The sequence below is a fragment of the Polyodon spathula genome, chromosome 9 (genome assembly GCF_017654505.1).
Source record: "Polyodon spathula isolate WHYD16114869_AA chromosome 9, ASM1765450v1, whole genome shotgun sequence".
NCBI classification, from domain to species: Eukaryota; Metazoa; Chordata; class Actinopteri; order Acipenseriformes; family Polyodontidae; genus Polyodon; species Polyodon spathula.
Genome location: NC_054542.1, coordinates 19,196,149 through 19,209,308, shown reverse-complemented (window position 1 = coordinate 19,209,308; position 13,160 = coordinate 19,196,149). Strand labels below are relative to the sequence as shown.

At 35.7% G+C, this 13,160-nt stretch overlaps 1 protein-coding gene across 1 annotated transcript in view; it reads left to right on the top strand.

The window, feature by feature from the left end:
- Window positions 1–13,160, top strand: part of LOC121320471 (exportin-4-like) — a 100,430-nt gene that overhangs the window by 60,525 nt on the left and 26,745 nt on the right. Inside the window, exons 7-12 of the mRNA XM_041258817.1 lie at window positions 4,227–4,384; window positions 8,301–8,475; window positions 8,897–9,073; window positions 9,475–9,617; window positions 10,655–10,800; window positions 11,573–11,750. Of these exons, the coding sequence (XP_041114751.1) occupies window positions 4,227–4,384; window positions 8,301–8,475; window positions 8,897–9,073; window positions 9,475–9,617; window positions 10,655–10,800; window positions 11,573–11,750 (977 nt within the window). The remainder of the gene's footprint in view (window positions 1–4,226; window positions 4,385–8,300; window positions 8,476–8,896; window positions 9,074–9,474; window positions 9,618–10,654; window positions 10,801–11,572; window positions 11,751–13,160) is intronic.

Below are 13,160 nucleotides of genomic sequence, written 5' to 3'. Positions count from 1 at the left end.
GTCTGCAAAGCCAACAGCTGTTCCACTCAACTGTGACTCTGTCCACGAGACTGAAAATCAACCCTTCCAGACACGAGCTGCAAAGATCAGAGGCCTCTGTAAATCAACATTAGGATTAGACACAGACAGTAGGATTAACAGCATGCACGCCTTTTATTACAACCTGGAAGTTGCTTGAATGTAGTTAGTCTAAAGATATAGATGTTTTTATAATTTACATACTATAGGCATTTTATTAATTTAAGTGGCCACAGCCACTATTTCAGCTACTAGTATGTCAGATACTGTAATGAAACTCCTTTAGAAAAATCCAGTGTTACTCTTCATTTTAACCTTATACAGCTGCCAAATTGTGGACCTGTGGCTTCTGGGTGGTAAAGCCCTAACACTGTTGTATTCCTAGGGTGTGTTTAGTTGTTCAGTGCAATCAAAAAATAATCTTAGGAACTGAATTTCCTACCATACCAGTCAGTTAATACAGTACAAAATCTACAGCAAAAAATGTAATTAGCATGGTGTTCAACCCGTTGCCGGCTAATCAGAGGTCCCATATTTGGACATGAACATGTTGTGCTTTATTGCTTGTTATTTGGTAACCTTAAATCAGAATTTAAAACCAAATATATTAATAGAAAGGTCTGAAGTAGCTGTATCCAGTGATATCATCTGTTAACTAGTGGAATATAAAAAAATGAATATTTAAGCCACGTCTCCATAAAAAAAAAAAAGAAAAACTATTAAATTATTTTTTTTTTTAATAACTGCTAATATTAACCACTTTCCAAGTTAGATAATAAAAAAATATCTGGATATTACAGTTGCGAAATTTTTTGAGGATTTCAAATAAAAACACAGTTTTCAAATATTGTTTACCGTTGACAAGCTGCAAGGGTTTGTCCGAACCATAGTCGTTGGCAGAACTAAGCAAAATATCATAAGTACTTTGTCAAGTCTGATGCAAAACCTTTTACACTGAAAATATACAAATACATACAAGTGAAAATGCAGTTGTTTTTTTATTATTATTATTATTATTATTATTATTATTATTATTATTATTATTAATAACACAAATATTTTTCTTACATTTAAAGTGCATGAAAAGTACATTCTTTTTATTTTCAGCATACACTGTAAAATAAGCATGCAGCAAACACTAATCGTATTACTATATTATATGCAAACGTTATACGTTCAGTACAACTACAAATAGTAAAAAAAGTATGAAAACAAGCTATGTTGTGTAAAGCAGAATAACGCAGCCTACATGTTGCAACCACGGCAAGTAAAAAATAAAGTATATATTATTCAGCAGATGAAAAAACAGTCGATAGAAAAAAATAAGTCTATGATGATAAAGCAATACATGTAATACAAAGTAAATGCAAACCAATTGCAGTCAGTGCAAGCAAATAATGTACCGTCACCGTCAAACACAGGCAGCTCGTCCTTTTTTTTTTTTTTTTTTTTTCGCGCAAAACACAAAGCCCAAAAAAACACAAAACATCACAGTATATATATACACACACACACACACACACACACACACACACACACAAAAAATTCAATATTGCATATTGAATCGAAACACGTATTGAATTACAAGTTCATGAGAATTACCTTCAGAAACAGCTGTAGATGAAATGTCTGCGTTATCTTCTTGCAATGTTTACATGGCATATCTCGAACTTCTTATGTAACTCTGCTTCAGAGTTGGCGTTGCCAATTGCATTTCCTGTACATGACTTTCTTGAAGTGTATCATTAAAAATACATGGAGGGAAACATGGGTTTTTTGGTTTACACTAGGTTTACACAATAACAAGCTTCTGAAAGACTGGTTTGATTACCACACGGCTTATTATTGCTGTGAGACATCACATAACACAGGGTGCGTCACTGGACAAAAATGCACGAAATTAGAACAGTGTGTGTTTGTGTGCTTGACATCTTTTTAACTTAGTAGCAGATAGTGAGGAAGCTGCCTCACAAGTGCAGGGATACAAAAAAGAAGGGTGGGACATTTTGTTCTTAATTTGACCCCAAAACATGGGTTCCTGCTATGGTAACTGGTAACACATTGATCAGAATTCTAAAATGTCCCATTTTTATATTATTCCCACACTTTTTAATGTAGTCTTTAGGCTGTTTGATGAAACTTAATCTGGATACCTGTTTAGTTGTGTTTTTCCCCCCTGGGCAGTTTCATCTGATACATGGGGTCACAGAAGTCAACTAGGTCAACACGTCAGGTTCAGCTGCTTAAAATACAAAGCAGAACACAGACTATCACAGTTGTCAAAGTTTACCAGTTGTCCACTGTCTGAATAAACAGACAGGAAAGCCAGTGAATGGAGAAATGATCAGTTTGTATAAAAATAATTCCTAGTTGTACTAGATCCTATTTAGTTTTTGTTTTCTTTCTAAAAATAATTACTTTGCAAATAGGCATTCAGTTCCCTGTATTTTGATTTAGCCTAACTTAGCAAAGCTGACAGACATAGGCTGGGTTTACATGCATGCGAAAATCCACTCTAGTCATGACTCTGACGTTGTCACCTGAATACATTGTGAAATAGCAAAAGGACGTCCTTCCTGCAGCATGACTTTAACGGCAGCGTCAATAGCTTTCTCACAATAAAAATAGTTGTAAAAGCCCATGTAAACCAGAGCAGCAGTCAAGATCCAGTTTTATTGACTTAATATCCAGCAGCAAGGCCGTACAAAACAAACACACACACACACACACACACACACACACACCTGTACATGTATGGACTGCTTTAATACTAGAACCGCCGCGGTTATACTCATACCTACAACAGCAGACAACAGTCATTATTACAGTACATTTTAAACATCGTCAGTATTAAAGTGAAAGACAAACTCAAAAGTTTTATTCAAGAATATCATGTCAAACATCTGCACAGCCGAAATGCTGTATTTAAATGAACAATTAAACATAAAAGGGTTTATTTTCTAACTTGCCACATATAAAGCAGTACTTTAGAAAATTAAAAAGTATAATAAAATAAATATTTCAAAAGACACCAGTGTGTAAACAAGTTTATGTACATAAAAACTGTAAAAACAAAAGTAGTTTTTAATCTAAAACATAAGTAACATGATTTCTCGTGTGTGTGTGTATCACTCGCAGCACAGAATCCAGGTTGAGCTGCTGCAGCCTGTAGCTTTGCAGTTTTTTGATCAAAATTTCTGCTGAAGCGCTGTGGCTAGCTTCAAGATGAAATCTCTCCCACTGATATTTTAGGTTATATTCAATAGAATATTGTAGGTTATATTCAAAAGAAAAACATGTATTGTAAAATGTGTTAATGAAATGTAACTTAGATGTTCCACACAAACACATACACACACACACAAAAATAAATTCTAAATAGTAAAACTTTAGAAATTATATTTTATATAATTGTATGTGTGTGTGTGTGTGTTGGAAAGGTAACCAGACAAACAAGTTGCTAATGCTTGGCGTAATTCAGAATGTGCATGACAACACGTGGATTAATTTCTCTTGATAAATGTTTTTGTCTTCATGGCAACGCATGAAGCTCTCCTCACGATATTCAGAGTCGTTCTTTTCCTGCTTAGTAAGCAGACACAGACATTTAAACGTCCCCTCCCCTAAATGACTGTGAATTGAGTAATCTGCATTGGCGCAGATGATTTTTATTTATTTTTTATTTATTTTTCCCCCTAAATCAGAACTGCATAGCAACGCATTTCCTGAAAATTACAGCAAACATGTCGTGAGGAAAACCGTCATGGCTTGTGCATGTAAATGCCGCCACAGTTGGCATAATACACATCACTGTCATTATTGCTGTTTTTAGAAAGTCTGGCGTCTTTGTTTTGTTTTGCAATGCATGCTATCTAGAGCACTCTACACAATAAGGTCTACTCTTAGACACAGGATTACTTCGTGTTTGATATGTGGAGCTACAAATCTAGCAACCTGCATTGCAAGCATTTTTATATACGTGTAGTGGTGTTTGGATGGGATATTCTAGTGTGTGTGTGTGTGTCTGTGTGTGTGTTTCTTTTTCTGCTAAAATAGATTATCCATATCCATACAGAACACCAAACCAGAAATTGAAAAGGAGAACAAAAAATAATGTTTTGGAGTTGTAAGTATAGTGATGATGCACAGTTGAATTGATGGCAAACGTTTCCATTCGTGCAAGTGATGTTTGCTCTTGTTAATTTCAGGTGCATCGTAAGATCCGGGAAGACTCAGACATGGCACAGGATTCCTTGCAGTGTCTGGCACAGTTAGCTTCCATGCATGGGCCTGTATTCCCAGATGAGAGTGCCCAGGTTAACTATTTAGCCCGTTTGGTAGAAGGATTACTCGGCATGATAAATGGGTATGTTTTAATATTTGTTACTTTTAAGTGTTAAATCGTTTGTTTACACTTAGTCGGACCACGGCTTGCTAAGAGTAGATCAGATTAAACGATTCTTGTCATTTTGGGCTCCCGTTTACAATTGAGCACAGACCTAAACTGCCTTTGGCTCCATATGCATGCGAATAGCATCTGAACTGTAGTGCGTACATGGTGACATTCACACCTTCCCCAAACAAGTCTGTAATTTGTCACTTGTGTGTTGCTACTTCAAGGTGGTGATTTCATGCTAATTTACTATTTCATTTTATCATCAGAAATGGAGTGAAGCATTGAACTTGCATATTGAACATTTAAAGAAACAGGTGTTATTGTATACGTTTACGCGTCAGTGTGAAAACCTTTTATATGGAAATGTAAACAATAACTCAATTTTTTGTTATTCAACAAAATGAAACTCATTTGTTTAATAGCTAAAAAGAAACCCAACCCCCCACCCCCACTCAAGTGTATTTACAATGTACTAACAACACATCGTGTCCTATTGGTGATACAGCTAGAAAAAGAAAGCAAAAGATTTCCTCAAGGGGTGAATTCAGTCCTTTGTTTAAAAGTAAAGTGTTTTTGGACTGAAGCCAGTGCTTATACATATACTCACACCACAACAGTTATGATGATACACTTTGAAAATAAAGCTGATGCATTTTAATTGAGTAAACTTTCACAAGCTTGATTTCAATTGATTAAACTTCCAGAAGCTGGCAGTTTTATTTTTCAGATTGTGTCATTGCTAGTGCCGTGATGTGTACAATTAAACAAGCGCTGTGTGCAGATCTTAAAGCATGTTACTTTTAAACAAAGGACTGGATTTGCCCCGTCAAGCAAACTTTCATTTTCTTAGCATCTTTACTAAGGCTGTAACAAAGGGTACATTTTGACCTTCGAAGATTCAGAACACATTACAGAATAAAGGTTTCAATCTTCAATAGTACTACTCTGCATAATTTACTGGTGACCGTCACCATAGCTACTAGTTTTATATTTGATTGAAAATCCTGCGTACAGGTAATCCATATAAATAGAATAAAACATTAACTTGTAGTTTAAAAATACTTTGTATAGAACAGTAATCTTGTTTTTATAATTTAAAAAAATACATGTTTTTATGTACATGTAATTGATGCTTCTTGCGATACTCATACATGTACAGTAGTGTTGGTTGGTGCAATTTTCTGTTGTCGATTGTCAGCTGTAAATGATCAGGATAATCATTATTGGCTGAATAAATAAAACATATACAATTTCTTGTAACATGTCTTGTTATTGCTAACTTCTTCATATATGTAAAATTATTAGTGTTAGCGTATATTATGCTGTTATTAGCTGTTCAGTACATATTTTATTGAAGCAGTACAGCCGCTATAGGAACCCCCCCCCCCCCCCCCCCAGTGCTTTAGCAGAATACCCTGCACCAGTGCACGGCGGCTGCACCAGAAAGAGGTGCTAAGCATATCGATTTGGTAGTGGTTTTTAATGTAATCTTTTTACTTTAATAGGCATTATACAAATCACAAGATCGAATTTTGCATATAAGTGACATTTAATTTGCGATTTATAGTATTCACGCAATGTCAAAAGGTTTCTGTTAACAGAAGAAAAAAATAATAATCTGAATGCCACCTGACAAACCTTGAAGATTTAGAACTACCTTTTGAATTCCTGGCTCGTGAACAAACCTTTAAACACAGCCTTAGACTTTGCTGTAATGATTTGTTTAATTCCAGCTAGAGGTACCCACAGAACCGAACATTTCCTCATTGATTCATATCAAAATACGATCAGGGGTTATGTTTCTAGATATGTGTAAAAATATATATTTCTGACAATAACATATTGTGGGAACCTAATCTTTTTCCCATTTATCCCCACATAAATTATACACGCTTAAATGTTTTTTTTTCATATTGTAGCGCAAATATAAAAGTCTGTTTCTATTGTGGAGTCCTCTGCCTGTCTCATCATTCTGTCAAATATTTTGGGGTTCTGTTGCCTGAGTAACAAGTTCCCTGTTGCTGTTGTTTGTGTCTGTTTGACGCTGACAATGGGGACGAGAGTATGTGGCAAATGTTCGCCGTCTCAGGGACCGATGCGTTCACAGTAGAGCAGGAAACTAAACAAAACTGTTGGAGACCCCCTCTCGAGTGCCACTTTTAGGGCAACTGTAGCTAGTGTAAGTGGAGTAACTGTTATATTATCTCAGGTCTTAGCGTTGTAGAAGGACATTAATGGTTTTGGTCTAATCAGCTGTTTAGTACAGTCAGCACTCGCATATCCAACCATATAACATTTTGACTTCAGTGACGGTTAAAAGAGTGTGATGCATGTCTAATTATTTCATTTTGGCCCGTTCCAACCCTTGTTCGTTGGAACACAAAAAAGATAATGTCAAAAATACATAGCTGAAAGGACGGTTTTAAAATAAGTAGGCTTCTATTTAGATGTACTATATTTGGTTTTGTTGGTACAGTACTATATTTTCAACAGAAGTACCATTTTAATTCAAAACAAAATTGTATTCTGAAAATATCACTTGCCAAAAGATACTGCTGGACGTGGACTGTAATACAGTACATACTTTTAAATCCGGAACGTATTATAGCAGTATGTACAATTCCCCAATAACAAAATTAAATAAAAATGTTACCCATGCAAATAACTGGGTAAAATGTAAAAGGCAATGCAATTTAGCAAAATATTTTTTTTAAAGTTTCCAGAATTAATTTGCATATTGCATAAAACACAGGCTGTGATGGATGATAAGTAAATTGTAACATGGGGTTTGATTTTATTCCTAATACAAGGACAGTAAAGCGCGACTGATGTGTGTGTATATCCGAGTGCTGACTGTAGCTCATTTTGAACAGTTAGAGGAAAGTTATCTCTGCAGGTTATTGCAGTATACCTGTGTAATGTAAGGGTAATGTTAGTCCTAATGTTGACATGCTCCCAATGTTTTTTTTTTTTTGTTTGTTTGTTTGTTTATTGTTAGGATTCTGAGCAACATCCCTACTTCTGTGTACTCTCATCTGTCATAAAACTGACAGCCAAAAAGTATTAGTAAATATTGACTAAAGAACTATCTTCTCTGCCCTGAATTAGCCCTGCATGTTTCAATCTAATTTTGAGTTATCATCCCAAACTTGATCCAGTTTATAATAATAATAATGACACTATTTCACTGTGTTAAAGCCCATGTGCTTTTTTTAATCTTCAAGCTCAGCTCATTTTAGGCAGCTGGGCCTATTTATCATTCGTGTGTAAATAAATGATTTGTTCGTACACAAAGTTTAGAATTGTTGCACGCAAAATTAAATCCTGATTTATCAATCTTGCCTTTGAAAGCTATCGGTAGCCACAAAGCCAATAGTAGTGGACAGAACTTGAGCGTGTGCAGGGATAGCTTGGTTGGTCTGTGCAACCTAGAACCCAACATCTCACACAACAGCCTAGAACCCAACATCATGTCTTCTGTAATTACCAGTGCACAAACAAGGCAGTCACAAAAACGTTGCCTTCTCCTTAAGTAATAATCATGGCATATTTGGTATAGAACAGCAATAATTTATGAGAATTATATGTGAGAAGCATGGCAATTTCAATTAATAACATAAACCTAATGGCTTTATTATTTTACATTTTGCACTGATTGAGGATCTGTAGCCAAGTTTAATAGGAGTGTGATCTTGTCTGCAGTAACGTCATTCTAACCTGAGGAAACGTGATCCAGAGTGTGCGTGAGTCTAAGGACAATCTCGGGCAAACGGCTGTGTTGATAAATCGCATACTTTCTGTTGGAATGTGTGTATGCAAGGTTTAGAAGGGAATACTTGTGCACAAAAATGATAAATTTGGGCCCTGTTCTTTTTCTCTCTTCCAGGATTGAAATAGAGGATTCAGAAGCTGTGGGGATTTCCAACATTATCAGCAATTTAATAGCTATGTTCCCTCGCAGTAACTTGACTGCCATTCCCAGCGAGCTCTTCAGTTCATTTGTAAACTGCCTCACACACCTCACTTGTTCCTTTGGAAGAAGCGCTGCCTTAGAGGAAGTGGTAATTATCCAAAACATTTCAATGGAATGGTGGGAAGCAATTTGAAGATGAGTGTTTTGTGTTTTGTTTTTAACAGATACATATTAAAAATAGTACTTTTTTTTTGTTACTCTTACTGTTTCTAGTTCTTGTTGCGATTTACGTGACACAGCTGGTATTTGCTTTATTTATTGAAAGAATATCGGCATCACACAGTAATATGGTAGATGTAACAAAGGCACAGTTGCACTGGTAGCTATGTTGCTCTTACATTTTGTGTCTATAGCTTGAATTGTTAAACCCAATTGTAATGCAACATAATGCCAAGCTTATGCAGAGTTCTCTGATTGATTATGCTAATCAAGACTTTACAGTAGCTTAAGTTGCAGGCTCTTATGTCCCAATCTCTGAGCAAGTCTGTTTTGATGTTGTCTCTGCGCAGCTTGACAAGGATGATATGGTCTACATGGAAGCCTATGACAAACTCCTGGAATCCTGGCTCACTCTAGTGCAAGATGAGAAGCATTTTCATAAAGGCTTCTTTATCCAGCATGCTGTGCAGGTTTTCAATTCCTACATTCAGTGCCATCTTGCAGCGCCTGAAGGCACAAGGAATTTGGTGAGATCATTATACTTTTTACCCTGGGGTTTATAAATGATTTGAAATTGTGCTTTAATGGGAGGAATTCACATTTACCCAGTTTATCAAATGCTTAGAATATGCCGAGTTTGCTACTTCCAGTTTGGCTGTCTTTCTAAAAATGAATAAATACAAAATATATACATTTCATTAGTTTATTTTCCAGCTGTTTATTTACAGGCAAAACAAAAATCTCTTACCATCTTAAATGTACTTTAACATTTCAGGTACATTGATACAGGCACAAGTTCAAATGCTGGTCTTTTTTTCTTATAAATGTAACTTTTTCTACGATTGAGTGTTTCTGAGGTTGTGAAAGAATAATCCAGTTCCACCATCATTGGTGCCAAAGCGTTACCATTTCTTTTCTCTAATGTTAGACTGCTAATGGAGTGGCCTCCCGTGAAGAAGAAGAAATCAGTGAGCTGCAGGAAGATGACCGGGAGCTGTTCTCCGACCAGTTGGCCAGTATAGGCATGTTGGGAAGGGTAGCTGCTGACCACTGCATACCTCTCCTCACAAGGTAACTGTTAGTTATCTGTAGCTTCATTTAGTTCCTTGTGATTGATTGATGTGCCCAAATCATAGTAAATGTCCGTTAGACTTGCAAAATGTAAATAGCATTTTGTTTTTTAGATTGCTATTCTTCTAAGTGTGCATGTAAAACGTACCCCTAGTTGTACTGTATTAATGCACATAACACAGGGTTCGTACACTAGTCTGGAAAACTTATGGAAAAATGCCAAACTGATTTCCAGGGCTTGAAAAACCATGTCTCCGTTATGAAAGTCTTGAAAAAGTCTGGAATTTTACTAGTATAATTTACTAAATAATTCTGCAATTTAATTTTTATTATCAGAATCCAATATTATTCCTTTCAAAAAAGAAATATACTGCACGTATACCTGTGCCAAAATGTTCTGGTTTTAGTATACTATTGGTACCATTATACTGTCCTATTTTGGTACAAGAAAACTTGCAGTATACAACTTTGTATATTCTTTTGTAAATAATGCAATGTAGTTCTCAAATATTGGACATTTCTTAGATTGTATCTATCCTCTCTTCTGCATACCTGCATTGTCTCTTGCTAGGTATGCATCTCCAGATTCTGACAAATGCTTTTTTAGTCTGGAAAAAGTATGGAAAATGTATTGAATTTTGATGTTAAAAGTGTATGAACCCTGTAACATAGTTTGGCTATCCTGGTGTAAGTGTTCATAGGCTACCTCTTAGTGTATTTCTCACACACTCTTTGCTGTGTCAGACCTGTGAGCGAAGGGACACAGAGTGTAAGAGAAACTCTCAACTGGTAGCAACCGAACACATCCAAACTTAGTATAACAGACAAAAAGCTGATATTGACAGATGTAATCTGTTTTTCTATATATTCTGTTGTGGTTTAAAGTCTTTGTCATTGACATTGTGAAATCCATGTTACAGTGAAGGTGTAAGTGTATTCACTGCTGATAGGTTCCAAAGGGGACATGACTTAGAATTCCATTTAAAATGAAATTAATGAATTGCACAATCCAGTTTGTTCTCATTTTTTTTGGTCAGTTTGTTGGAGGACAGAGTAACAAGGCTCCACGGCCAGTTACAGCGGCATCAGCAGCACTTGCTGGCTTCCCCAGGATCTGGCTCCGTAGATAACAAAGTGCTGGATGACCTCTATGAAGATATTCACTGGCTTATTCTAGTCACAGGTTAGTCATCTCCTTTACTATACAAGTAGGGCTCTGTATTTTCAGTCAATTCATGCTAGGAGGCTTCAGAAACATATTGAAGACTTTTTGTACTAAGCCTTCTATAATCATATGAAAAACAGTGCCTAGGTTGTGTGATCTTTTGTCAACATGTTTGTATTTCATATATGCAAAGTAGGACTATAATTCTCTGTTGCAGAAAAATGAAAAACCCATAATTAAATTACTGAATCGAATTAAAGAAAGCTACAGGGTAGATGATCAGTTATCCATGTTATTGTTATTTTGATTAAAGAAATAGATCCAGGAGTAATATTGTCAGTGCTTTGTACTAATACATTATACATTGAAGGCCAATCTAAAGACAAAGCACTGTACATTCCTTTTAATTTGTATTAATTTAGTAATTTTTTTAGACATGTAAGAAAAGGAAAACATTAAAATGCAGGCTATGGTAGCCCTTTGAGTTGAAGGGTCATACATAACTATTAACCCTTTAAAGTACAGGGGATTTTTTTTTTTTTTGGAATGACGTGTACGAAACATTGTTTAAAATGTACTGCCAGGTTGGATCAGGGCATCCACATTGTCAGTTTCCTCGTGATACTTGAGTCACACTCGAATGTATTTTCAAAAGAAACCACTTGAATAACCGCTCAATTCCTTGTGTACCTTAAGGGGTTAAACACCCAGTAGTGCTGAAATGCTGAAATAAACCAAATAAATTCAATAACAAACATTTTGACAAAGGCTTTGTGATCTGTTTACATAGGCTGCCTCTTGGCTGATGAGACTCAGGGCGAGACCCCTCTTATACCTCCAGAGATAATGGAATATTCCATCAAGAACTCGACTGAAGTTGACATCAATACAACCCTTCAAGTCCTGGGATCCCCTGGGGAGAAGGCCTCCTCTATCCCAGGATGCAACAGGACAGATTCAGCTATCAGGCAAGTCCTGCACTCAAAACAAAACTATCTGCTGAAATGGAGGGGAAAGAATGGCTTTTTTGTTTGTTTTTTTTTTTTGGGGGGGGGGGGGGGCGCATTCCTTTTTGTTTTTTAAATGTTTGAAAAGAAAAACTTATCACCAGCAACCTGTTATAATATATTATTATGTAAAACAGTGCTGACGTTTTTAGCTGTAGACTGAGGTGTTCTGTATAATAGGGGTGGGCCAGTGTAACAGTCAAAAGAAAATACTGTGGTAGACTTAATATCATGCAAGTTCTAAGAGGAAGGCTTACTAAAACTTTAGATATATTACTGTAAATTACTTAAATTACACAATTAACACACAGGAATTACACTTCCTTTCATGGAATGATTTAAACTTTGGCAATTTATTACAACGTAAAAAAGGCATATAAGTAATTTAAGTTTTTTAATTTTAATTTTATTTTTAATTTAATTTTTTTTGTTTATTTAACTCCCTAAAGTTGTACAATATGTTATACTGCCACAGTATGTGTGGTTCTATTATTATGCTATATCGTTTACTCATACAATGTGGTGCTGCGGTTTGTTTGTTAGAAAAATTATAATGTACAAAATAAATAAAGTGAAATTATCATTCATATTGTTTAAAACACAAACATTTATACAGGTTATTTAAAAGCAGTGACAAGTTACTTATTTTTGGAACGGTAAATAAACTGCTTCCAGCAAAACCATGAAAGTATTTTAATGCTAAGACGTGTGATTATTGGATTTAAATCTACAGTTCACGTGACATTGCACAAGTCAGCTTCCAATGCTGTTACTAATGATTATTACAATTATGGAGTTTGTAAAAATAAACAGATTCCTTTACTTACCTGAAAAAGTTTGAATATTGTAAATAACATGTTTAAGCAAAACTACTTTGAGAATAAATAGGCTCTCCCGCTGCAGTCCCGTGTCACTGCTAGTTGAGACATATTCTGTGTCGTTCCTTCAAAACCCCTTTCAAAATACAGTATCAGTTGACAGAAAGGTCTTCCTCAGACACTTTGCTAAGGCTGCAAGTATCATTGCTTGGTTTATAAGCATGTTTGCAGTCAAAAAAATGTTGATGTTTGCCGTAGGAAAATGCAAAGGCAGAACGGCTGTGATGCTAGTGATTGACAGCAAGGTAGAAGTGGATGGAATGTTCAAGTGCGCGGTGAGAAAGCGGAGCAGTACTGAGACTTGTTTTGACAAGACATTGAATAAAAAGGGGGTCATATGAAAATGATTTTTTCCTTTACTTTTGTTCATAGCAACACAAACATAGCATTAACCATGCAGCATAACAGGAACGCTGTCAATTCTGTAATAAACCTAAACCATGGTAAACCACAAAACCGGTATACAGACTCACCCGCACTTTACAAGGTTGAA